The 25,490-nt window shown below is 44.9% G+C and overlaps 1 protein-coding gene across 1 annotated transcript in view; it reads left to right on the top strand.

Moving 5' to 3' along the window:
* LOC117497561 (protein NLRC3-like) overlaps positions 1-15,326 on the top strand; it is a 32,478-nt gene extending 17,152 nt beyond the window's left edge. Inside the window, exons 8-17 of the mRNA XM_034149531.1 lie at positions 749-922; positions 1,394-1,567; positions 9,900-9,943; positions 10,139-10,179; positions 10,829-10,875; positions 11,339-11,556; positions 12,443-12,699; positions 13,146-13,262; positions 13,376-13,517; positions 14,016-15,326. Of these exons, the coding sequence (XP_034005422.1) occupies positions 749-922; positions 1,394-1,567; positions 9,900-9,943; positions 10,139-10,179; positions 10,829-10,875; positions 11,339-11,556; positions 12,443-12,699; positions 13,146-13,262; positions 13,376-13,517; positions 14,016-14,332 (1,531 nt within the window). The 3' untranslated portion in view covers positions 14,333-15,326. The remainder of the gene's footprint in view (positions 1-748; positions 923-1,393; positions 1,568-9,899; positions 9,944-10,138; positions 10,180-10,828; positions 10,876-11,338; positions 11,557-12,442; positions 12,700-13,145; positions 13,263-13,375; positions 13,518-14,015) is intronic.
* Positions 15,327-25,490: the final 10,164 nt, after the last annotated feature.

Below are 25,490 nucleotides of genomic sequence, written 5' to 3'. Positions count from 1 at the left end.
CCAAAACCGGAAGCTGCATACACTCTGGTGGCTACCATTAGCAGCTAACTTTTCCGCTCCGATTTTTACATAAAAATGGAATTATGGATTATAAATAATTTTTTTAAAGGCACAGGTACATTATCAATTTATGGATCAACAGTTGTAGCATTTTCTTTTTAGTTTTAATGCCATTGAACACGTCTTTTGACCTAATTGACAGCTACGGTGAGACGATCTGCCGTAAAAGCTCCGTAAAGATACGTGTTGTGATGTCTGTGTTTGCTTCCCCTGTCGCAAGTTTCGGATCGCTCAGTGATGATACTATACCTAAATAATCTGTGGAGTCTCAGCTTTAATCGGATATATTGTATGTGCAGCTACGATAAGTAATAAGGGTATCTTTATCTTGAATTGTGTGCCAAAGTCAGTTTGCATTTTTTCGCTCAGCGGTCATTTAGACGCTTCTTATGAGACTTGTGTTTTGTTTTGGTAAAAATGGTTCATATCTTCAGTTAGCTGAGATTCTTCCCGTTAATCTGGTGCTACACATTAATAGTTTCATAAATGTTAAGAAGCCCTGAGACATTGTCTCGAAAAAGAAAACGGTGGGAGGGGTCCAATGGGGGACCGCCATGCTTAAGAGGTTTTAACCTGTTTGGAGTTTCCACTTTCTAAACTTCTTCAGCTCTGAACAGATTATTAAACCTGGAGTTATTTTAAACGGGAACATTGTTTTCTAAAGTTACATCATGTTTTCTTTATTCAGACTGGAGAGCTGCAGTTTGTCAGAGATCAGCTGTGCTGCTCTGATCTCAGCTCTGAAGTCCAACCCCTCCCATCTGAGATATCTGGACCTGAGTTGGAACTATCTGCAGGATTCAGGAGTGAAGCTGCTGAGTTCTGGATTAAAGAGTCCAGACTGCAGACTGAAGACTCTCAGGTCAGTTCACTGACTCTCTGTTACTGCTGGAGATCTCATTGTTTCATTAGTTATTCAACCTGATTCTTCATCATACATATATTACATCCATAAGTTTGTAAATGTTGTCGTAACAGTAGATTGTTTCCAAAATAAACTATTATTCTTCCACTGTTATTTGTTAAAGTAAATGTATATTTTTTTAGTAAATGGTCTGCATAAAGAAGGTCCTCTGAACTAATATTAGTTTTACGTAAAGTTTACTTTCTGACATAGAAATGTTTATGTTCCGGTCATTTAGACGTGTTTTCACAGATAAACAGAAGGCTGATATAATGATGATCCACAATAACAGAATGACAGTCACTGTAATTCAGGCAATAGCTCATTGATTAGGAGACAGTAATGATAAGCTGCACATTTCAGACCTGAACATCTGACTGGACTGGATTATAAACAGATTTTCATCCTCATCATGTTTTCTTTATTCAGACTGAGTGGCTGCAGGTTGTCAGAGATCAGCTGTTCTGCTCTGATCTCAGCTCTGAAGTCCAACCCCTCCCATCTGAGAGTTCTGGACCTGAGTGCCAACGATCTGCAGGATTCAGGAGTGAAGATGCTGAGAGATCTCCTGGAGAGTCCAGACTGCAGACTGGAGACTCTCGGGTCAGTTCTCCATCTTTAACTTTTGTGCTGAGATTAATATGTGAGAGTTGTGTTGACTCTGAGCTGCAGACATCAGGCTGATATTACACTGATCCACACTAGGGCTAAACAAACGACTAATTTGATAATCGATTAATCTATCGATTAATGAAACAATTAATTGACTATTCGGATTATGCACAATTTCTCAAACGCTCTTATTTAGCCATCAACTTTTAGATTTAGCATGAGGTTGTTTTAGGCATTTGGAAACTAATGATGAAGACAATAAAGATGAATACTCAATTCAAAAATAAATATTTTATTAAACTTTCTGCTGAAAGATAAATAAAAAATCTGTCCGTCAACATGTTAAACCAAGGATAGCAAATCAGATCAGATAAAAGATGACCTTTTTCGCGTTGTCAACTAGGGATGGGTATCGTTAAGGTTTTAATGGTACTACTACTTTTATCGATACCGCTTATTGATCCGGTCTTTTAACGGTACTCTTATCGGTTCTTTAAAAAAAAAAAAGGTACATGAACCAAACAAATTGTGAACAAAATTAACATTGCTTTTTATTTAAATTAAATAAATAATATTTCACATCAAAAGAAACAACAATGTTTTAACAAATCGCATTAAATAATGTGATGACAGAACTGTAAACAGAATAGCTGAAACTTTAACAAAATAAATATCTTAGTTACCTCTAATCATTAACCATGTTTGTATAATTTAGTTAACTCCGTGTGTTGCTGCTAGCATACATAACACCTGACGTGGAAATGTTACTTGTGGATGGTGCTACAGAGCTACTAGAAAGACAGTTGAAAACGGTGCATTTCTCCATGTGAATGTGGTGCACTTTTGCAAGATGTTTAGTCAAATTGCTCATGTGACCGCCCTTACATGCTAAACTATTATTGCACTTTTGGCAACGAGCATTGCCCACATCGAGACGGGTAAAGTTAAACCACACCTTGGAGCGCTTTCTCTCCACCATCTCCGCCGTGTGTGTGTGTGTGTGTTGCATGCATGTAGCAGCCGCGTGTGTGTGTGTTGCATGCATTTAGCAGCAGCGTGTGTGTGTGTTGCATGCATGTAGCAGCAGCGTGTGTGTGTGTGTGTTGCATGCATGTAGCAGCCGCATGTGTGTGCACTGCCCGGCCCCCTCAAACACAGACGGGGGAGAGAGATCTCTCGTCTGGATTGGAAAGATCAAAAATACATCATAGACACATTTTGTAGTCTTATTGCATGTTAGAAACGGTGTTGGCGAAACTAAGACTGCAATATAATGTTTATGTAGCAATAATACATATGACATATATTTTTTAAATGTCTCCAGTAGGGATAAAAAGACCGATAACGTTGGAGCTTAACGGCGCGTAAAACACACGTGATGTAATGTAATGACGTCACCAACAAATCGACGACTGAATTAGTTGGCAACTAATTTGGTCATCGATTTTAATCGATTAAGTCGATTAGTTGTTGCACCCCTAATCCTCACTGAGCATCTTAATGCTAGAGTCTACTTTCTTCTTCTGTGGTTTAGTTCACTGACTGTGGCAGAGCAATGTTGATCTTTACATTTAAACATACAAAAAAAACCTTCACTGCATAATTCCCTCTGAACCTTTAAACACCTGGTATACATCTTATTTTCTCCATAATGATTTTAACAAATATTTTGAAATACAATAATTAAATATGTTTATTAAAACTATAAAACACTAACAAGTATTTTCAGTTCTTTCTGTTTCCAACGTGTTTCTGAAGCTACATGATGCTTTACTGACTGAATAGTTTACACTGAAGATGCTGTGATTTGATGACTCCACTATTCCTAAAATAAATATTCTGGATGTTTCTTCACATTTAAAATGCATCCTATTTGTGATCTTTGTAAACGTAGGGATCTTGAGCTGAATCAGTTTCTGAGGGTTTGTGTTTCTCCGGCTGCACATCATGAGTTAGTGTAGATGGAGCAGAGTCTCAGATGTGAAGTAGAAGCACGTTGTGTTTAATATTAATGAGAAGTCTGTGTTCCTTCACTTTAATGGTCTTTCTCTCTAAAACTATTCAATAAAAAAGTGACTGAAGGCCCTTTTTGTATTTTACTAAAAGCTCATAGCTGATCATAGTAGCGAGGGGGGGGGGGGGGGCAACCCCCAGAAGTCCTTTCAAAACAAAAGCCCAGGTCTGGTGAAAGACACTTGATGCTAGATAAATGTGTTCAGGTATCTTTGTAATCACACAAGAGGAAGTGAAGGGCTCGTTGAGACAGTCCTTAATGTTACATTAGACTAGAGGAGGGATGAGGGCTTTCCTCTGAAGCGTCACTGAAGCCTTGTCTGCTTCAGCTGATCAGCTGTCAGCTTTAACAGCTCTACACACTTTGGACAGTTTGCTGACATGTGCACTCTGCTCATACTAATATAATGCTCTCAGTTATCATGAAGGAGCAGCAGTGTGTTACCTGTTTAACACACACCTGCCCACCATCAACCACTGCTTAGCAGCACAAGATGCATCTAACCTGGCAGAAAGTGTTCATCTTAGCCTACCTATTAATTACCCGCGTCTGTACTCAGGGATATTCTGATCGTGAATTAATGATTTATTAACCCAGAATAAGATCGTCTTTTTAACGTTTCACTAAAACTATTCAATAGAAAAGTGACTGAAGGCTCTTTTTGTATTTTACTAAAAGCTCAAATGATCATACTATCGAGGGGCGGGGGGTTAGGGTTGGGAACCAAAACTCGGTTACAGATGAGAACCGATAACAAAATGCTGGGTACCGGGTACCCATACAAAATCAATATTTTGGGTTCTGCTTAACGGTTCCTAAACGCGGTACACTAACCCTTTATTATTGCAAAGAAAGCCTACATATCTGCACTGACGTAGGCTACGTAGCTATCTGGAAGGACCTGTATAGTAACGTGACGATGTCACGCATCAACGAACAGCAGCCTGTGATTTGATTTGTTTAGATACCAGCATGCACGGCTCAGTCACTTTATAACACTAAAGATGGATCGCGGTCACTGCTCTAAAGTGTGGCTCCACTACACAAAAAAAGAAAAATACAAGGCACAGTGCAATGCCTGTGGAAAGTTAATAACTTGTTCGTCAGGTTGCACTTCTAATTTAAGCAAACATTTAAGACAGCACGGCATCGAGATAAAATAATGTACAGTCTTTGATGGCTTGCGGGCTCCTAGCCCGAGTATGGCATCAATAGCCAGCACTAGTAGCACCCCGGACCCGCCGCTTGCATGTCCAGAAGTGCCAGGTACAGCTAGACCAACTGCTACCGAGGTGTCCCTGAGCAAGGCACCGCTCCCCGGGCACCGTCCACGGCAGCACACTGCTCCTAACACTAGGATGGGTCAAATGCAGAGGAACAATTTCGTTACATAGTACCTGTACTGTGAAATGACAATAAGAGCAATTTATAATTTATTTATTAAGACGATACTATTCATTACCTGCGTCTGTACTCAGGGATATTCTGATTGTGAATGTATGATTTATTAACCTAGAATAAGAAGTTTTTTTAACTCTGGAGATGACTTATTAGGGTCTGAGAGCAGAGGTCAGCGAAGACCCTATTGACCCAGCTCGCTACATTACTGATATCGATAGGATTATTATTATTATTATTATTATTATATATATTATACTTATTTTAATGCGCTTATCAAAAGTGCGGAGACAAACCAAAAAGCCTTTGGAGGTGTATAAAAAAACCTACAGGAAGTCGGCCATTTTGAATTTGGCGTTGGAAAAATGTTCGACTGGAGTTTCCACTTTCTAAACTTCTTCAGCTCTGAACAGATTATTAAACCTGGAGTTATAACAGGACCATGTTTTTTTCTAAAGTAACATCATGTTTTCTTTATTCAGTCTGAGGCACTGCAGGTTGTCAGAGATCAGATGTTCGGCTCTGGTCTCAGCTCTGAAGTCCAACCCCTCCCATCTGAGAGATCTGGACCTGAGTCTCAACGATCTGAAGGATTCAGGAGTGAAGCTGAGAGATCTTCTGGAGAATCCAGACTGCAGACTGGAGGCTCTCAGGTCAGTTCTCTGACTCTCTGTTACTGCTGGAGATCTCATTATTTCATTAGTTATTCAACCTAATTGTTCATCATACATATAATACATCCATAAGTTTGTAAATGTTGTCGTAACAGTTGATTGTTTCCTAGAGAAACTATTATTCTTCCACTGTCGGTTGTTAAAGTAAATGTATGATTTCTTTAGTAAATGTTCTGAATAAAGAAGGTCCTCTGAATTAATATTAGTTTTACGTAAAGTTTACTTTCTGACACAGAAATGTTTATGTTCCAGTAATTTAGACGTGTTTTAACAGATAATAAACAGAAGGCTGATATAATGATGATCCAAAATAACGTTGGGTTACGTATGGTAACCCTTGTTATATTAGCACAGCGGAGCCCTCTACTGGACTCTATGGGTACTCCCCTGTATCCTATTCATGCACGCATTCCTTCACTGAGACTTCCATAGACGTAGCAGGCCCCTGGGCGGGCCTACCTGAATGCGCGCGCATCCACCGCATAAGAGGCAGCCTCGCCCCCTCACTGCCATCCCTTTACTTTCTCTTCAGCTGAGTAGCATAGGACAGCAGTGCTTCCATGAGTAGAGGGCTCCGTTGTGCTAATATAACAAGGGTTACCATACGTAACCCAACGTTATATCTCTCACAGGCTCCGCCCTCTACTGGACTCTATGGGTACAGGGGCGGAGCCCGATGTATACCCGCTCTGCTGTCTTGCGAGAACACCGCTCCAACACCGCTCCAACACCCTGTTTTGGACCGGCTTTCTGTCTCGCAGCCGCTGCGCCTCCCTTAACTCTCCCTCGGTCATAACCGAGGAGAGAAAGAGGCTGCGGCTGGCCGGGCACACCCTGACGCGCTTACCCCACGGAGGTGTGCCATGACGTAGAGGATTTCTTCCCCCTGTCTTAATGCAGGGGAAAAAAAGAAACCTCCAGCCCCTATGGGCCCATGTGTGCGTTACATCCCCCGGGGCCGGGGGCCCGGGAAGCGTAAGCACATTACGTCCGGGGAGGGGGTCAGATGCCTACTGACCCACAGCCCCCCTCTCCCTCCTCACCAGTCCTGTGTTGCCCCAGCAAGCACAGACGATGAAAAGGAGCCAGACATGTCCAAGAGATAAAACTTAATGAGGGGACCTGGTGTTGACCAAGATGCCGCCGTGCATATGTCCTCCACACTTACGCCATTAAATAAGGCTGTTGACACAGCCATGGCTCGTGTAGAGTGTGCACGGACCCCCGCGGGGAAGGTTCTCCCCACCTGTCCGTAGGCATGTGCAATGCACTCGCAAAGCCAGCCTGCCAGGCGTTTCTTGGACAAAGCTTTTCCAGTTACCCCACCGCCGAAACACACAAACAGCTGTTCTGTGTGTCTAAGGACAGCCGTGTGCTCTACATAACATGCCAGCGCACGCACCGGGCAGAGGAGGTGCAATTTAGCCTCCCTCGCCCCACTATGCGGGGGAGATTAAAACCCCCCAACTGGATAGCCCTCGACCTGAAGATACTCCTTAGGCTCTTGGGCACAAAGGAGGGGTTCGGTCTGAGTGTCGCCCCGCTTCGGTCACCCCGGATGTTTAAACAACTCGGGTGCACCGATAAAGCGGTTAACTCAGACACTCTTTTGGCTGACGTTAAGGCAAGCAGCAACGCTGTCTTCTATGACAATGCTTTCAGGGAAGAGAGCTCCAGAGGCTCAAATGGTCCCGTGACCAGAGCCTCGAGCACCAGCGGCAGGTCCCACTGCGGGGCAGAGGCGCGCACCACTGGGCGCAGCCTCCTGACCCACCGCAAAAACCGCGACATCAGCGGCTGGGCAAAAACTGACCTGTCGCCAAATCCCTCATGGCAGGACGAGATGGCTGCTGCATACACTTTCACTGTGGAATGAGCGAGCCCTCTGTCCACCAACAACTGTAAGTACGAAAGAAGAAGAAAAATCCCAATTTACAAGATAGGGGCTCTATTTTCCGCTCCTCACACCATCGTTGGAATCCCAGCCACTTTGGCCTGTAACAGGCTGTGGTGGATCCCACTCTAGCTGCCCGGATAGACTGAATAACACTGTCAGACAATCCACCCTGCCTTAGCCTATCCCTCTCAGGAGCCAAGCCTGGAGAGGGTGGTCCAGAGTGGGTAACGCCCCGATTGCAAACTGCTGCGTTTCCCATTCCCATAACACTGTGTTAGGGGATGTGCAATCAACTGTGGGGCCCCAGCAATAAAGCTGTGGTAATCTCTGGCTACCTGCCCCGCCGCAAAAACTCCCCGTGACGGGAAGCTCTGCCCATGGGGGGTCGACACAGAAAAGGGCCGACTCTCCACTGAGGTCCATGAACGCACCGCGGCGCACTCCCGTGGGAGCGCATGCTCCGCCATGATGTTTTCACCCAAACAGTGAAAAAAACATCAATCGGAGTTCTTACACTTGGCGTTAATTGTTTCCCAACCCCGCTACGCCGGCCATAATGTCCCTGTACCCGCATAGCGCGGTTATCACTCTCACCCGCGCATGCGCACTAGCTGCCTCCTTTACTGGAGTTACAACCTGGGCAGCGAGTGGGGAACTGTACTGTCAACATTACGTGGCCGTGTGGGTGTGTGGAAAGAAGAGACACACAAACTGGAATACATTTTATCTTTTTTTATTTTGAAAAGAAGACTGGGACACTCGGTGACCGAGTGGATTCCAGCCCAAGTAGCCATCGGAGCCTTCGTTCTCAGTGGCTGCCGCCACACGGCCTCCACATACCGCCGGATGTCTGGCAGGGGGGGTGAAACGAAGGCCGGCTGTGCTGGACGAGCCGGGCCGTAAAAGCCCTGACGCATGCGGCTCACCGGCCTCAGTGGCAACGGTGAGGGGAGCGGCAAGCCTGCACGCTCCGCCGCCATAGCCATCACCGCCGAGAAGTCCCGTCGTGCAGACCCGCTCTGCTGATGGCCTTCCTGGTGGTCACCGGAGATCTCGGACGACGAGGAGTCCTCATCATCGTCCCTCTCTCCGACGCTCGGACCCGTCCGACACTGGGATGGCGAAGACGCAGAGCACTCCCTGCTCGAGGTCCTCCATCTCCATCACGTCGAGCTCTGGGTCCTCCACCGGCGAGACGTAGCACCCCTCGAACACCGCCACTCTGTGCAGGTGGCTGGATCGAGTTAATAGCCGGCTGGCGCTGCAGACTGCTGATGGAGGCAGGTTAGCCGCCGCGTGGTCAGACCCCAGACACTCGATACACCGAGTATGGGGATCGTCACCCTCGATAGAACCCGGACACGATGGACACGGGTGCTCCGCTGGTGAGTCGTGTTTGGTTTACTACAGAAAAACGTTCTTCTTTGTCCGTCTCTCTTCACTCAGTTACTCGCATGCTGCTTAGCTGAAGAGAAAGGGATGGCAGTGAGGGGGCGAGGCTGCCTCTTATGCGGTGGATGCGCGCGCATTCAGGTAGGCCCGCCCAGGGGCCGGCTACATCTATGGAAGTCTCAGTGAAGGAATGCATGCATGAATAGGATACAGGGGAGTACCCATAGAGTCCAGTAGAGGGCGGAGCCTGTGAGAGATATAACAGAATGACAGCCACTGTAATTCAGGGAAAAGCTCAGTGATTAGGACACAGTAATGTTGAGCTACACATTTTAGACCTGAACATCTGACAGGATTATAAATTGATTTGTATCCTCATCATGTTTTATTTATTCAGACTGAGTGGCTGCAGGTTGTCAGAGATCAGCATCTCTGCTCTGGCCTCAGGTCTGAAGTCCAACCCCTCCCATCTGAGAGTTCTGGACCTGAGTGACAACGATCTGCAGGATTCAGGACTGAAGCTGCTGATAGATCTTCTGGAGAGTCCAGACTGCAGACTGGAGACTCTCTGGTCAGTAAGGGGTCTCTGCTGGTTCAGCAGTATTGTATTAAACACAGGGAAGTGTTTCTCTCACTGGGGAATCAAAACAGATTCTTCCATCAACTATAGAAGGCCAGCTGAAAATGCAAAGCCAAACTTTAGTAATCAACTTTCTAACAGACATATGGGATTTTACAGAAGAGTGGAAAAGGTAGTCTGTTTTGTTCCATCATGTTTTTAGTTTCTAATGACTGGTTACTTCCAGTAATGCAGCTGAGAGACGTAGTGTTTGCAGAGAAGATATGATGGGATGTAAAGCATGAGATCAGGAATCTGAAGCTGACTCAAAGAACAAACACTTATTTTAAACTGGATCTAAAACTGTTGGATTGTGTTCATCCCTGCAGGATCAGAGATGATGAGATAATCAGAGCCAAGATCCAGAAGACCTGTGAGTACTGAAACCATATCCTCCATTCATCAAGATATTGTACATTAAATCTGATCTGAAAAGGTCTTTATAGAACAACAACAATATATTGTAATTCCAGTTTGTTACAGCTCTATCAAATCATTTTGGCTGCTAATGTTTCTCTTTGTTCAAGTTTAATTATTATTTTTCTCTGTCACCTCTTCTCTCCATCAGGTGACTCCGATGTGGAACAGGAAGTGAAGACAGAAAGAAAGGTGAGAGAGGAGCAGTTGTACAGAGTGAAGTGTATTGATTTCACCACTGAATTCAAATATAATTGTTAGGGCTGTCAAGTTAAACGCTATAACGCTCGCAATTGATCGAAATGATTTAGGTATTCGATTATGAGTTATGAATATTTCTATTTAATTTGTTTTTTTTTAATGGGAGGTGTGCCTTAGAGGATTACATGTCACCAAGTTGATTCAATAAATGTATATGACGATGTCATTTAAAATATCTCGATCCCCGACGAAATGGGAAATATTCCTACTGGCTAGTACTTCTGTTCTGTGATTGGCTGGTAATACTGTGCTGTGATTGGCTGGTAATACTATGCTGTGATTGGCTTGTAATACTGTGCTTTGATTGGCTTGTAATACTGTGCTGTGATTGGCTTGTAACACTGTGCTACTATTGGCTTGTAATCCTGTGCTGTGATTGGCTTATAATACTGTGCTATGATTGGCTTGTAATACTGTGCTGTGATTGGCTTGTAATACTGTGCTATGATTGGCTGGTAATACTGTGCTGTGATTGGCTGGTAATACTGTGTTTTGACCGTTTGAAATTGACGATGAACTCAGATGATCCAGACTAATTAGCATTTTTCAAACAATAAATAAATAACTTTGTTTGTTCCAGGCTCCTGAATCCTTCTCACCTGAAAACACAACTGGATCTTCATACTGGTAATGCTATAACATGACCAAACATTATTTAACCCCTTCAAAATATATATTTATTTTATTGTGTTTAATTTCATGTCTTTCACCATGACGTATTGCATCCAATCTCTTTCTAACAGATATAAATAAAATAATGCTTCTGTGTGTAGGATTGTTTTGTTTTTGCACACATCCACATACATCCTGATGCATGTGGACACATCTTCAGTGATGTTCCTGTAATCATCAAGTGTTTCAGATCTTTCAACAAACTAACCATGCTTCTGTGTATAGGATTGTTTTGTTTTTGCACACATCCACACACATTCTGATGCATGTAGACACATCTTCAGTGATGTTCCTGTAATCATCAGGATCTTTCAACAAACCCTCCTCCAGGTCAGACTCCAGCTGGATGAACACCTGTCAGTCAGAACACAGGCCAGTGAAGGCTTGTTGTAGTAACTTGTCCCCTGTGTGTCTACAGGTTCAGGTGTCCTGGTCCAGGTGAGTTCCAGTGTGCTTCGACTGGCCTGGTGTTCGTCATGGCTCAGGAGGCGGAGCTTCTGTACAGGACGGTCCCTTGGGAGGAGAGCCTCCTCCAATCAGCTGGCAAGCAGGCAGCAGGGCCGCTGTTCGACGTGAAGAGTTCTGTTGAAGCTGCCGTCGTCCAGCTCCACCTGCCACACAGTGAGACAGAGGAAGGTAAAGACATCTAGTGTTAACAAATACACACTTATATAATGTTTCTGTGGCACCATTTAATATCCACTACCGTTCAAAGGTTATGAAGCAGCTTTATTAAACTAGTTTAACAAAGATAACAACAGACACCAAATATATTCTTTACATTCAAATAGTTTTATCCCCAAAAGAAGAAAATTAGATTATGAAAACGTCCATTTAGTCGATGTATTGCATGACATTATTGATCATTATTGAAGCAGATGATGCAATGCAGCTCTAAATACTGAGTTGGATTGTCTTTGGGCCCTCTGCAGTCTCCTCACTGTAATATTAAAGAGATGTAAACTGTGATTGGTCAGTCCACAGCATGCTCAGCTGCTAACAGTGCTAACTCAACGCTAACTCTCTGTTACTGTTGTGATGCTAAGCGAGCAGTTTGAATAATTCTTACTTTGTTATCCATCTGTTGCTCTTTCTGCTCTTTACATTGTCAGTCTGGCTGAACCATGAACAAAACAAAACAACAGACAACAACATTTATAAGTTAGACTTTCTACGCCCTGAAAGCTTTAGAAAACTCTTCACACATCTAGAGAGTCACTCAGACATGAGACCGGACGCAGTCAAGCTGTTCTGGCAAACATTTCAGCATTCTTATTAATACAAAAATAATGAATAAAGTTTATGCATAACAGTAAATGCTCACCTCCAGAAAGATCACGGGACAGAACAATAATGAAACATTAGAATAAAAGGTGGAGGATATAAACTGGAGCATCCTCGTGAGGCTCCAAAGTGAATGACATTAGATGAACATTAGCTCTGAACTAAAGTGGTGTGACATTGAATATGATGAAGCTGTTTCAGCAGCAAAGCAACAGATGACCAGCTCTTTGCTCCACAGCGCTGCTCCTGGACGGCCTGTTGTCTGTCGTCCACATCACTGATGAAGGCCTGAGCATCTTGGAGCCGCTGGAGGTCACACGCACTCACGTGGTGGTGAAGGTGCCTCACCTCTCTCTTTTTGGCCTGGTCTGGGATATCATAAAAAGGGTTCTGCTTCTTCGGATAAAGGGCCAAGTTCTGGTTTTCCTTCAACCCCCGTTCAGAGAAGATCAAATACTGGATGTATTTCTGCTGCAGAAAAACGTCCCCAAGGAGGTAAAGCCATGTGCTCACCATCAGACTAAACACTGGTTCTAAACTAAAGCTGTTTCCACACACACTGCTCCTCTTCTCAAACCTCAGATCTATCTGAACTGTAAATCTTCAGATCACTCTTTGTGGTTTTTGTTGGATTCTCTCAGCATGTCTTTCTGTCTGCTGATACAGCGCTCGATTTTCCTGCTTTTTTAGCCATGCAATTAATGGTAAACATAGCAGGAATTGGTAGTGTGATTAAATGCATTTTTTTATTGCGTCACGGAGTGTTGGTGTGGAACTTCATCCAAAAATATTTATCTTACTCTCTACTTAATTTACTCACAATATGTCCTCATAATGTTATTCTTAAGTGATTGTAATTCTTATCTCTCTGTATATTAGCTCGGTCAACATATGTTGTTTTTAATGTGTTTTAAAGTGATACAAATGTCCTGTTACTGAAGGTTGTTAAACAAGAAGGACATGCTGTGCACATCAAAATCCCCCGTGACTGTGAGCTGGAACTGTATAAAGGTTACAGTGTGCACTGTGAACCTGAGGGCTTCCATATACAGCCTGAGGTGAGTCACTGATACTCCTCTAAAGAAACACAATGATCATTAACACACATGTATCTGCATTCACAATCAGGAAAGAAACTGATAAACTTTTAACTTCTGCTTCTGGTTTCCAGCGTCAAGAATTTGACTCAAGTTTTGGACCAGATTACAATCCAACATTTCAAGTTTTCGTGAAGACGGGCACAGAGAGAGTGGTTTTGAAGGTCAAGGACCAAGATGGAAATATAGTCTGGAATTGTCTCGTGCCACTGGAAGGTAAAGACTCCATCTGAGCTCAGACCCAGTGATAGACTGGATAACTCTAAAGATCCATCTCATAGCATTCTCTATCAAGGCTCCATGGCAGCGCATCATTACGACATTAAACACACAACCTGTAATATTCTAAAACCATAGTAAAAACTAGTGTGGTGGTGAAACAGCGTGGCATCATGGGAGTTGTAGTCTTCAGCTTCTCATGGTTAAGTGGATATGGCGCCATTACAGGAGACCGTGATGAACGTACTGTTACCTTGATTAAAATTACACGTCTCTCTGAACCATTTGGGATAATGTACGTACACAACTCAACAAAACATGAATAACATCGGTGTAGGAGTTTTTATACATTTTAATGAGGAAATGTTACATATTATAACTTTAAGTGAACAGAAATCCAGCTCTGGGAATGCTGAGTTACTTTAATGTTTAAGAGATCTGTTTAATGTGATTGTTGGTTATTCAAAAAATGTATTTTCCCTGTTTGTCTTCCAGTTCCAAGACATGCATTGTCCCAGAGAAATGTCCGAGCAGAGAGCAGGGACCCAGCAGACCAGTGGTTGTTCTCAGTTCGGATAGAGTTCAAAGAAAGAGTGTCTCAAACTGTGCTGAACGACCTTCTGGATAAACTCTTTCAGTCTAAAGTGATCAGTAAATCTGAAATGGATTCAGCCAGAAACAAATCCCGAAATGACGGAGCACGAGAGGTGGTGGACGTGGTGCGAAATAAAGGAGCTGCAGCCAGCAGGGTTCTGATCAATGCTCTCCGTGAGCTGGACCCGTATCTTTACGAAGAGCTCCACTCGAGCTGAACCTCGTGGAGTATGTGTGACAGTTGAAATCTAGTCCTGTGTTTTGTTACCTGTAACTATTTCCCCTTGTCCTTGAAGGTAACACAGATTCTGAGCGAAGGCTACTTTCCTTCTCCCCTTTCTCCTGGACTCCCTCCTGAGAGCAGCTACCCGGGCTTGTTCTTATTTTACCATTTGTACTGACTTCTGGGTCAGATTTGGGATTTTGGGGCATTTGGTACCTCGGCGTGCGATTGGGAGTTCTGTTTGTTTTGTGTGATCAAACTGCAAAGACCTGTACCTGTTGGTGACTGTAAGTATAATATATATATATATATATATATATATATCTTAGATGGTGAATTAAACCTACGTGGCAATAGTGAACAAACTTTTTTCCCGAAGTATAAAGAAAACCAAGTCCATGCTTTGGATGTCTTTTAACCTGACTGTTCTTTCACCTGCACTATTTCTATTCAAATCTATGTGCTCTGTTTCATTGCACTGTTTTTATTTTGGTGTTATCACTGTATTTTTTGTCCTTTATATAATATGTTGCACTGTTGGAGGAGCTCGGGACCTAAGATGTTCATTACCATAACTACACTGTAGATGCTGTGCACATGATAATATAACCCTTGAGTCTTGAATGATTGCATTGAGTCAGAATGGGGACATCTGCTAGTCTACTCTTGGTATTGCATACACGTAGACGGCATAAAAGAAATGTACAAATATAAGTGAACTTTTCTGTTAACATTTAATCTTCTTGAAATTTAACTCGAGAAGCGGCATTGGATATTTTAGTGCTAACAGTGAGTGGTGCAGGAATGTCGTATTTCTGTGTTGGTCCCTGAAGGCAGCATCTCCCTGCTCCAACGTTGACATAAACATCTTTCTCAGCTCATGAATCCATGAATTGGTCCAATAAATCTTTGTCCTATAAACGTCCCAGGTCCCCTACAGTCTGCACTGCTTCTTCCAATATAATAATAAATCAACAAACTCCATGTAATTGTATTTTTTTATTGAAAAACTAAAAAGGAAACCCTTACAGAGAACGGGCACTGAGATGTAATCCTGTTCACTGATGTTCTGCAAAGCTGGGTGTCATTGATCCACTTTAGCGAGGTGGTGATGGATGATTGAAATGTTAACGAGCCCCGCTTCAGTTGATCTGATTCACAGAAGTCACACTAAACAACAGCTGTTTCATCCACTGTGTGAAAGAAGGGCGGCTAATCCAACAAACCAAACCATCCTTTACTAAACCGACCAGTGAGTATTCATCTGTTTCACCATAAAGAATCAAACTCCGAACAACAAGGAGCAGATATATTCACTTCAAGCAAGTCATACCACAGTTACTGCTGCTGAATCAGAGATTTAACATCCATGTTCTTGTAGATATTACTGTGTTAATGTCTTACAAAGGATGCCCACACAGAACAAGATGTATATTGAAATCCTCTAAGCTCTTCATATTTATCATTAAAACCTAAGACTCATCAAACTGTCACGATCTGTCTGTGTTGTATTTTGTCTTGTCTTTTTCTGTCTTTGGTTTCCTGTTTTGTTTTGAAAAGTGTTCATCCCGTCTTGCCTGTTGCTTCCTGTCTCTGTGTTCCCTCCTGCCTGATTGCCCGATTGTGTTCACCTGGTGCCCCTGTGTTTTCTCCTCCCTCCTCACCTGTGTCTTGTTTGTGTGATTGGTCTTGTGTGTATTTTAGTTCTGGTTTTTCTGTCTGTCATTGTTGGTTCATTGTTTGTATTTGACTGTGTGTCACAGGGTAGTGTTCTGTGTTCTACTTCGTACCTTGGATTAAAGGAATATACTTGGAAATCTGCATTTGGGTCCTGCCTGCTTACTCAACCCTAACAGAATGAACCAACCACCTTTGGACTCAGCAGACTCAGATCGTTTTGCTCGACAGGCAGAATGTCTTGGGTACTCTCTGGAGTACATTTTCTATACTTGGAAAGGCGCCTCTTCTAGACGTGGTAGAGAGGCTGCGTTGAAGGAGGCACGTCAGGAGGTTGCTCGCCAGCCCTGGCTTAGGAGCATGTTGCCTGAGTGGCTACAACTTTTCACAAGTAGTCCTGAGGACTTGTCCGAAGCCTCTAACCCTTTCCTGGGGTATGACCAGGCCTTGGGAGGCCCACAGATCCTCCAGGGAATCTCTAGGAGGCGCAGGGCCAGGGTTCCGGCCCGTGCCCCAGCAGCCATGGTTCCGGCCCCAGTTCCGGCCCCAGCAGCCATGGTTCCGTCCCCATTTCCTGCTCCTGTCCAGGAGCCGTTCTCGGGCACTCGTCTGGCTTTTGGAGGTCCACGGAGCCTCCAAGAGGCTCATAAGAGGAGTCGCAAGTCCAGGCTAGCAGCCCGAGCCCCAGAAGCCATGCTTTGGGCTTCAGTGCAGGCCCCAGCAGCCATGGTTCCGGCCCCAGTTCTGGCCCCTGCAGCCATGGTTCCATGCCCAGCAGCCAGGGTGCCTGCTCCAGTACCGGCCCACACAGTCATGGTTCCATGCACCAGTACCGCCCCACACAGTCATGGTACCGTGCTCCAGTACCATCCCACACAGCCATGGTTCCGTGTTCCGGTTCCGTGCCCAGCAGCCAGGGTGCCTGCTCCAGTACCGGCCCACACAGTCATGGTTCCAGCCCCAGTTCTGGCCCCAGCAGCCATGGTTCCGGCCCCAGTTCCGGCCCCAGCAGCCATGGTTCCGGCCCCAGTTCCGGCCCCAGCAGCCATGGTTCCGGCTTCAGTTTCGGCTCTAGTACTGGCTCCCCGGCCGACGCCAGCCCCCCGTGTTTTGTCAGTGGTTCGGCCCACTCCAGCCCCTCGTGTCCTGTCGGTGGTCCGGTCGACTCCAGCACCTCGTGTCCTGTTGGCTCTACGGCCGACGCCAGCCCCCCGTGTTTTGTCAGTGGTTCGGCCCACTCCAGCCCCTCGTGTCCTGTCGGTGGTCCGGCCGACTCCAGCACCCCGTCTCCTGTTGGCTCTCCGGCCGACGCCAGCCCCCCGTGTCCTGTTGGCTCTACGGCCGACGCCTACCCCATGTCCTGTACCGTTGGAGGTCCCGCCGACTACTCTTCTGCCGGGGGTCCTGCCAACCCTATGTCCTGTGATGTTGGAGGTCCCGCCGACTACTCTTGGGACCCCAATGGGACAGGACATGGAGTTGGCAAGACTCCCGGCAGGACAGTAGTCGGTGGGACCTCCAACAGCACAGGACATAGGGTTGGCAGGACCCCCGGCAGAAGAGTAGTCGGCGGGACCCCCAACGGGACAGGACATAGGATTGGCAAGACCCCCGGCAGAAGAGTAGTCTGCGGGACCTCCAACGGCACAGGACATAGGGTTGGCAGGACCCCCGGCAGAAGAGTAGTCGGCGGGACCTCCAACGGCACAGGACATAGGGTTGGCAGGACCCCCGGCAGAAGAGTAGTCGGCGGGACCCCCAACGGGACAGGACATAGGATTGGCAAGACCCCCGGCAGAAGAGTAGTCGGCGGGACCCCCAATGGGACAGGACATGGAGTTGGCAAGACTCCTGGCAGGAGAGTAGTCGGTGGGACCTCCAACAGCACAGGACATAGGGTTGGCAGGACCCCCGGCAGAAGAGTAGTCGGCGGGACCCCCAACGGGACAGGACATAGGATTGGCAAGACCCCCGGCAGAAGAGTAGTCGGCGGGACCTCCAACGGCACAGGACATAGGGTTGGCAGGACCCCCGGCAGAAGAGTAGTCGGCGGGACCTCCAACGGCACAGGACATAGGGTTGGCAGGACCCCCGGCAGAAGAGTAGTCGGCGGGACCCCCAACGGGACAGGACATAGGATTGGCAAGACCCCCGGCAGAAGAGTAGTCGGCGGGACCCCCAATGGGACAGGACATGGAGTTGGCAAGACCCCCGGCAGGAGAGTAGTCGGCGGGACCTCCAACAGCACAGGACATAGGGTTGGTAGGACCCCCGGCAGAAGAGTAGTCGGGGGGACCTCCAACATCACAGGACATGGGGTAGGCGTCGGCCATAGAGCCAACAGGACACGGGGTGCTGGAGTCGGCCGGACCACCGACAGAACACGAGGGGCTGGAGTGGGCCGAACCACTGACAAAACACGGGGGGCCGGAGTCGGCCGGACCACCGACAGGACACGAGGTGCCGGAGTCGGCCGGACCACCGACAGGACACGAGGTGCTGGAGTCGGCCGGACCACCGACAGGACACGAGGTGCTGGAGTCGGCCGGACCACCGACAGGAGACGGGGTGCTGGAGTCGGCCGGACCACCGACAGGACACGAGGTGCTGGAGTCGGCCGGACCACCGACAGGACACGGGGGGCTGGCGTCGGCCGGGGAGCCAGTACTGGAGCCGAAACTGAAGTCGGGACCATGGCTGCTGGGACCGGAACAGGGGGCGGAACCATGGCTGCTGGGGCCGGAACCATGGCCGCTGGGGCCAGAACTGGGGCCGGAACCATGGCTGCTGGGGCCAGAACTGGGACTGGAACCATGGCTGTATGGGCCGGTTCTGGAGCCGGAACCATGGCTGTGTGGGCCGGTACTAGAGCAGGCACCATGGCTGCTGGGCACGGAACCGGAACACGGAACCATGGCTGTGTGGGATGGTACTGGAGCACGGTACCATGACTGTGTGGACCGGCACTGGAACACGGAAACATGACTGTAAGGTCCGGTTCTGGAGCAGTGACTATGGCTGCTGGGCATGGAACAGAAGCCTGGACCCTGGCTGTGTGAGCCAGGTAATGGAGCACGGAAGCATGGCTGTGTGGGCCGGTACTGGTGCACGGATCCATGGCTGTGTGGGCCGGTACTGGACCACGAGCCGGCCTCCCGACCTTGCGTTTCTCCGAGGCCCCCTGGAGGCTCCGTGGACCTCCAAACGCCAGGCGGGATCCCAAAAAAGGGCCAGAGAATGGAGCTGGAACCACTGGAGCACGGGCTGGAATCTTGGTCTTGCGTCTCCTAGAGATTCTTTGGAGGATCTGTGGGCCTCCCCAGGCCTGGTCATACCCCAGGAAAGGGTTAGAGGCTTCGGACAAGTCCTCAGGACTACTTGTGAAAAGTTGTAGCCACTCAGGCAACATGCTCCTAAGCCAGGGCTGGCGAGCAACCTCCTGACGTGCCTCCTTCAACGCAGCCTCTCTACCACGTCTAGAAGAGGCGCCATTCCAGGTATAAAAAATGTACTCCAGAGAGTACCCAAGACATTCTGCCTGTAGAGCAAAACGATCCGAGTCTGCTGAGTCCAAAGCTGGTCGGTTCATTCTGTTAGGATGGCGTGGAAGGGTAGGACCCAAATGCAGACTATCAAAAAGCTAACAGGTCTCGTAACAAAAAGCGAGCTTTATTTTAAAAGCTGATCAAAACAAGGCATGAAACAAATGGGTTGTACAAAAAACTGACCGTGACCCACATGGAGGGAGACAGGAGAGACAACCGTGACTGACATGGAGGAAGACAGGAAAAACCAACAATGAACCGACAGGGGAACACAGGAAGAGACAAGACTAAATACAGGGAGGGGTAATCACAAGACAAGACACAGCTGGGGTAAGAGAGGCAGAAACACAAGGGCAACAGGTGAACACAATCAGACAATCAGACACACCAGGGGAACTAATGACAGGAAGGCAAACACAGGAAGAAGGAACAGAGAAGACACAAGGAGGAAAACATTTCAAAACAAAAGGTGGAAAATGAAAACATAAATACAAAACCGTAACACAAGGCACTTTGCACATCAATGGATCCAGATTGACCCTGTTCCAGAGTGATGGGGGCATCAGGGATCCAGATTGACCCTGTTGCAGAGTGATGGGGGCATCATGGATCCAGATTGACCCTGTTCCAGAGTGATGGGGGCATCATGGATCCAGATTGACCCTGTTCCAGAGTGATGGGGGCATCATGGATCCAGATTGACCCTGTTCCAGAGTGATGGGGGCATCAGGGATCCAGATTGACCCTGTTCCAGAGTGATGGGGGCATCAGGGATCCAGATTGACCCTGTTCCAGAGTGATGGGGGCATCAGGGATCCAGATTGACCCTGTTCCAGAGTGATGGGGGCATCAGGGATCCAGATTGACCCTGTTCCAGAGTGATGGACACTGAACAGGCTGTTGTCCATCATGGATAACCCCACCCATCCTCTCCACCTACAGCTGGACAGTCAACGGAGCTCCTTCTCCAACAGACTGCTGCAGCTCCCCTGTCACAAGGACAGATACTGGAAAACATTCCTGCCCACTGCAATAACTCTGTACAACAAATCACCTCTGGCTGGAAGAGAACTCTCTGCTCCATAGTTTCTCTAGAAATAAAACCACCTTGTACATTTTACTCACACATAATCTGTTTCATATTTAATACTCCATAATTCCATATATTTTGAATATATATATATTTGTATATTTGTATATATATATATATATATATATAATATCTGTATGTATATTTTCTATTTTGTATTTTGACATGTATATTTTATATTTTATTTTATATTTTATTTTATTTTATTTCTATTCTTGTATATTTTGTTTTATTGTAAAATGCCTTTTATGCTGCTGTAACAAAAACAATTTCCCAATTTGGGATCAATAAAGTACGATCTATCTATCTATCTATCTATGGGGGCATCATGGATCCAGATTGACCCTGTTCCAGAGTGATGGGGGCATCAGGGATCCAGATTGACCCTGTTCCAGAGTGATGGGGGCATCAGGGATCCAGATTGACCCTGTTCCAGAGTGATGGGGGCATCAGGGATCCAGATTGACCCTGTTCCAGAGTGATGGGGGCATCATGGATCCAGATTGACCCTGTTCCAGAGTGATGGGGGCATCAGGGATCCAGATTGACCCTGTTCCAGAGTGATGGGGGCATCAGGGTGAGAAGAGAGGCGGAGGAAGTGATGCACCATCATGCCCACCGTGCTTCAGAAGCTCACAGCTCCTCCAGGAAGTCTGCAGGCTGAAACAGGAAGCAGACATCAAACAGACGTTCAGTCGACGGCAGAACATTTGATCTTCAATCATCAGAGTGAAATCCACCAGCAGTCCATCAGGTGTTCTAGATCCTCCCTTCAGTCCTTTAATATGGAATATAATCAGATTAATGCTGCCTCTAACAACTGTTTTCATCATTCATATTTAAAATATCAGAACATTTTGAAACGTGCATCCCAGTTTCTCCGAGTCCAAAGAGGTGCTTTTAAAAGTCCACAGATATTCACTTTAATATAAAACAAAGGGAAGAAGCAGATCTTCAGATTAGAGAGAAACTCTGCATTTATCTTTCATTATGGATTCATGGACTGACTGATTGTTGATATTTATTAAATATGGATTAACCTGTTACGCACCCTCCGCCCAAACGCGTCATTTACAGGAAACAACGTCTAAGGAATCTTAATATTTAATAAAACTATGAATGTTTTATATCCATGTAACGGGAAGAAACTCAGCTAACTGATCTTTTTAATTTTTTTTTCCATAAAAAACCCACAATGTTAACACTCAGCCTCTGAATTAGCCACGAGCGAAAAACTTTAACCTAAAACGGCACCTAAACTCACTCATAACTCCCTTATTACTTATCCTACATGCACAGCCAACCACTCGTTTTTGGTGTCCTGGAGACACAGAATCTGGGGGTGCCCACCTCAACACTCAGTGATAAACATTTGCGACGCTATAAACGAAAGCGTACATCATAACATGTGGAGCTAAGTAGCTAGAAACGCTAACATGGCTTACCTTGGTCAAAACTGGTCTTCAATGGCATTAAAACGATAAAAAAACGATGCTGCAGTTAATCCATAGGTTCATCCAATGTATCTGTGCCCTCTTTGAAATGATTTCTGATAATCCATAAACAATAAAACTGCTTTTTTGTTTCCAAATGCCAGAGCTAGAATGTAGCTCCACTCTGCTTTACATTTACATGCGCACAGCCCCCACCTTTTCTCTTTACAATGTGTGTGTGTGTGTGTGTGAGCCTCCCCCTTCGATTCTATTGGCTCTAACGGTCAGAAAGAGGTGTCAACCATCAAAATCGAGCAAGGGGGGCCAGAGATATGGAAAAAAAAACATTTTCACCCAAATCACCTCAGAGGTGGGGTGGTTTTGGCTAAATCTATCTAAAAAGCTCAAATGTCACTTGTTTTGCATCAATCTTGATACAGGGTACTTATTATATGTTGTACTTTGGATTCCTAAAGCTTTTAGTCTACTAACCCATCATCCAAGGGTAGTTTTCACTATCTGTAAAAATGTTGGACGGACACTATAATTTATAGTTTTTTACGATGTAAAATCGGAATTTTCTTTAAAATAAAAAACATTTATATTGATTCTGACACTTCTACATCCAACTCACAGATGTAACCTTGCTTTGATAAAATAAATTATTCATATAACCCTTTTAGAAGTTAAGTTGTAGTCATTTGTTTTGGGCATGTCATTTTCGAGCCTGAAACATGAAAAACAGGCTTGGTGCTTAACAGATTAACAAATGGACTCGATACATTATCAGCTGTAGATCTGACACCTTATTAATATTGTGGTAGAGCTGTGTCCTCAGTCTGGTGGAGCTGCTGTGTGTTTTAGGAACCAGCAGATGGCGCTGCAGACTGGTTGGAAACAACGTGAGGAAAATATGGTTTCATGTAAATGATGGAGATTCAGTGTTAGAATAAAAACGACATGTTAATAAAGAGACAGTAAAACCTGCTTCAGGCTAAAAGAGAGAGAAATGAGGCAGTTTGAAACGTTCTCTGTCCGTCAGAGTGTGGACAGTTTTAATGTTTGTAAGGGAAGTGGTTAATTTATTTCATTAAATGTGTTAAAAGAAGTGCAAAAAGAGGAAATTATGACATTGTTTTCAGCACGGACACGTTACTGTTTCCCTGCAACTTAACTTTTTCTCATGAGAATTTATTCTGAGGTTCTGTTACCTCTGAGGCAGCTGCAGCTCCTTACATCACCAGCTTTAAAGAGTCAATGCTTCATCAGCAGAGAGGGGAAGTAACTAAGTACATTCACTAAGTACTGAACCTATGTACTATACTTAGGTACAGTACTGAGGTACTTGTACTTTACTTGAGTATTTCCATTTCACGTTAGTCTGTACTTTTCCTCCACTACATGTATTTAATACCTTTAGTTACTTCACAGATGTGGATGAATGATGTGAAATATAATCAAGTGTTAAATCAGACTTTAGTTCCACCTGGAGTAAATCCACAAGCTACCCTGCAGTATACAAAGTCATTCAAACTAGCTGCACCTTTACCAGCTTTGAGAACACTTTCATGATCAATCATTATAAAACATATCATATATATTATTCTGAAATGGACCAATGCACAATGACTACTTTTACTGTTGCTACTTTCACTATATTTTGATGATAATACTTTTCTACTTTCACTTGAGGAACATTTTGAATGCAGGACTTTTACTGTAACAGAGTATTCCTACACTCTGGTACTTCTACTTTTACTCAAGCACAAGATCTGAGTACTTCTACTTTTACTCAAGTACAAGACCTGAGTACTTCTACTTTTACTCAAGTACAATATCTGAGTACTTCTACTTTTACTCAAGATCTGAGTACTTCTACTTTTACTCAAGTACAATATCTGAGTACTTAATATCTTCTACTTTTACTGATGATTTGAGTACTCTTAGTGAAGATATGAGTACTTCTACTGAAGATGTGGGTACTTCTACTGAAGATGTGAGTACTTCTACTGAAGATGCGAGTACTTCTACTGAAGATGTGGGTACTTCTACTGAAGATGTGAGTACTTCTCCCTCTGTTCTTCAGGAGCTGCCATACTAACAGGAAGTGATGATGTGAGTACTCTTACTGAATATGTGAGTACTCTTACTGAAGATGTGAGTACTTCTCCCTCTGGTCTTCAGGAGCTGCCATACTAACAGGAAGTGATGATGGCAGCGCTCAGAGAGACTCCATGAAGACGTGCAGGTTAAATATTAAATATGTACTTAAAATTAAGTCTGAGTTCGAAATATATCTCAAATAATGTATGCACTGTCATTTCCTCACGTAAACATAACAGTCAGCAATGAAATGGTTGTCTCCTGTGTGCTCCACTTCCTCCTTGGCGCACCGGTAACTTTTTCAAAAAATAAAAAACCTGCAAAAGCATGTCCCTTTAGTGGCTCCGTACAATAACACTGTATAACCCATGATTTAAAATCGCTGGATTTCAATATCCTTGAAATACCGTAGTTTTAACTCTGATCTTTAAATATCGTGGAAAAAAACGGACATTGCAATCTCTTTGATTTATTTTGCAATGTGAACAAAAACTGGATATTTATCGTAGATGTTCTAGGTTTCATTTTCTTAAGTTAAATGCATGAATAAAGGGGAAAGTTAAGGGGCTGGATGAGCCAGATAAATAGAGGAACATCTGGAAGAAGACGTGTTTAGGTGAAGAGACGTCATATATTTAGGGTTTTTTCAAGTAGAAATATTAATACTGATGTTTAGATGCATCTTGAATCCCTCCACTGTCTTTATTGGGGATGTTTTGTGTTAATATACCTGTTGATGTTCTGTTTATTGGATCAGGGGTCGAGCTGAATATTAAATCCTGTCTCTCATGTTTTAATGTTCTGAACACAGTGAATATATGAGTGTAGATTTAAACAGAATGAACCCTGCTATGGATGGAAGAAAGACGTGAACATTTTTATAATTTTTCATAATTTAATAAGAAGATCTTATTGTTTCAGTTAATTGTCTTTACAACCACTCCCCCCCCGTCTCAAATTAAAAATGTAAAAAATCACTGTTTTGTTTTCATTGTTCCTCTTTGTCCCGCCACTTGTGTTATTCTAGCTGTGCGTCCTTTGTGTGTTTTACTGATATCTGAAACATCTGCAGTTTTTAAACGTTGACGTGTTTTTCTCCTCTTTCTTGTACACTTTATTTCACCATCAAATTATTTAAAAAATGCATGTTTGAGGATCTTTGAAGTAAAAAGGTGTTTTTATATCTGTGATTATATGATTAAAAACACTCAGTAGAATATGTGTTGTTATAATTCCAGACTCGTTCTCAGGTCAGGAGCTGACTGTCTCTTTAAGGAAAACGGACTACTTCCTCCACCTGGTTTG

The sequence above is a fragment of the Trematomus bernacchii genome, unplaced genomic scaffold (genome assembly GCF_902827165.1).
Source record: "Trematomus bernacchii unplaced genomic scaffold, fTreBer1.1, whole genome shotgun sequence".
In the NCBI taxonomy this organism is placed as follows: domain Eukaryota; kingdom Metazoa; phylum Chordata; class Actinopteri; order Perciformes; family Nototheniidae; genus Trematomus; species Trematomus bernacchii.
The sequence above is the reverse complement of the archived record's forward strand: the minus strand, read 5'-3'. Positions and strand labels throughout refer to the sequence as shown.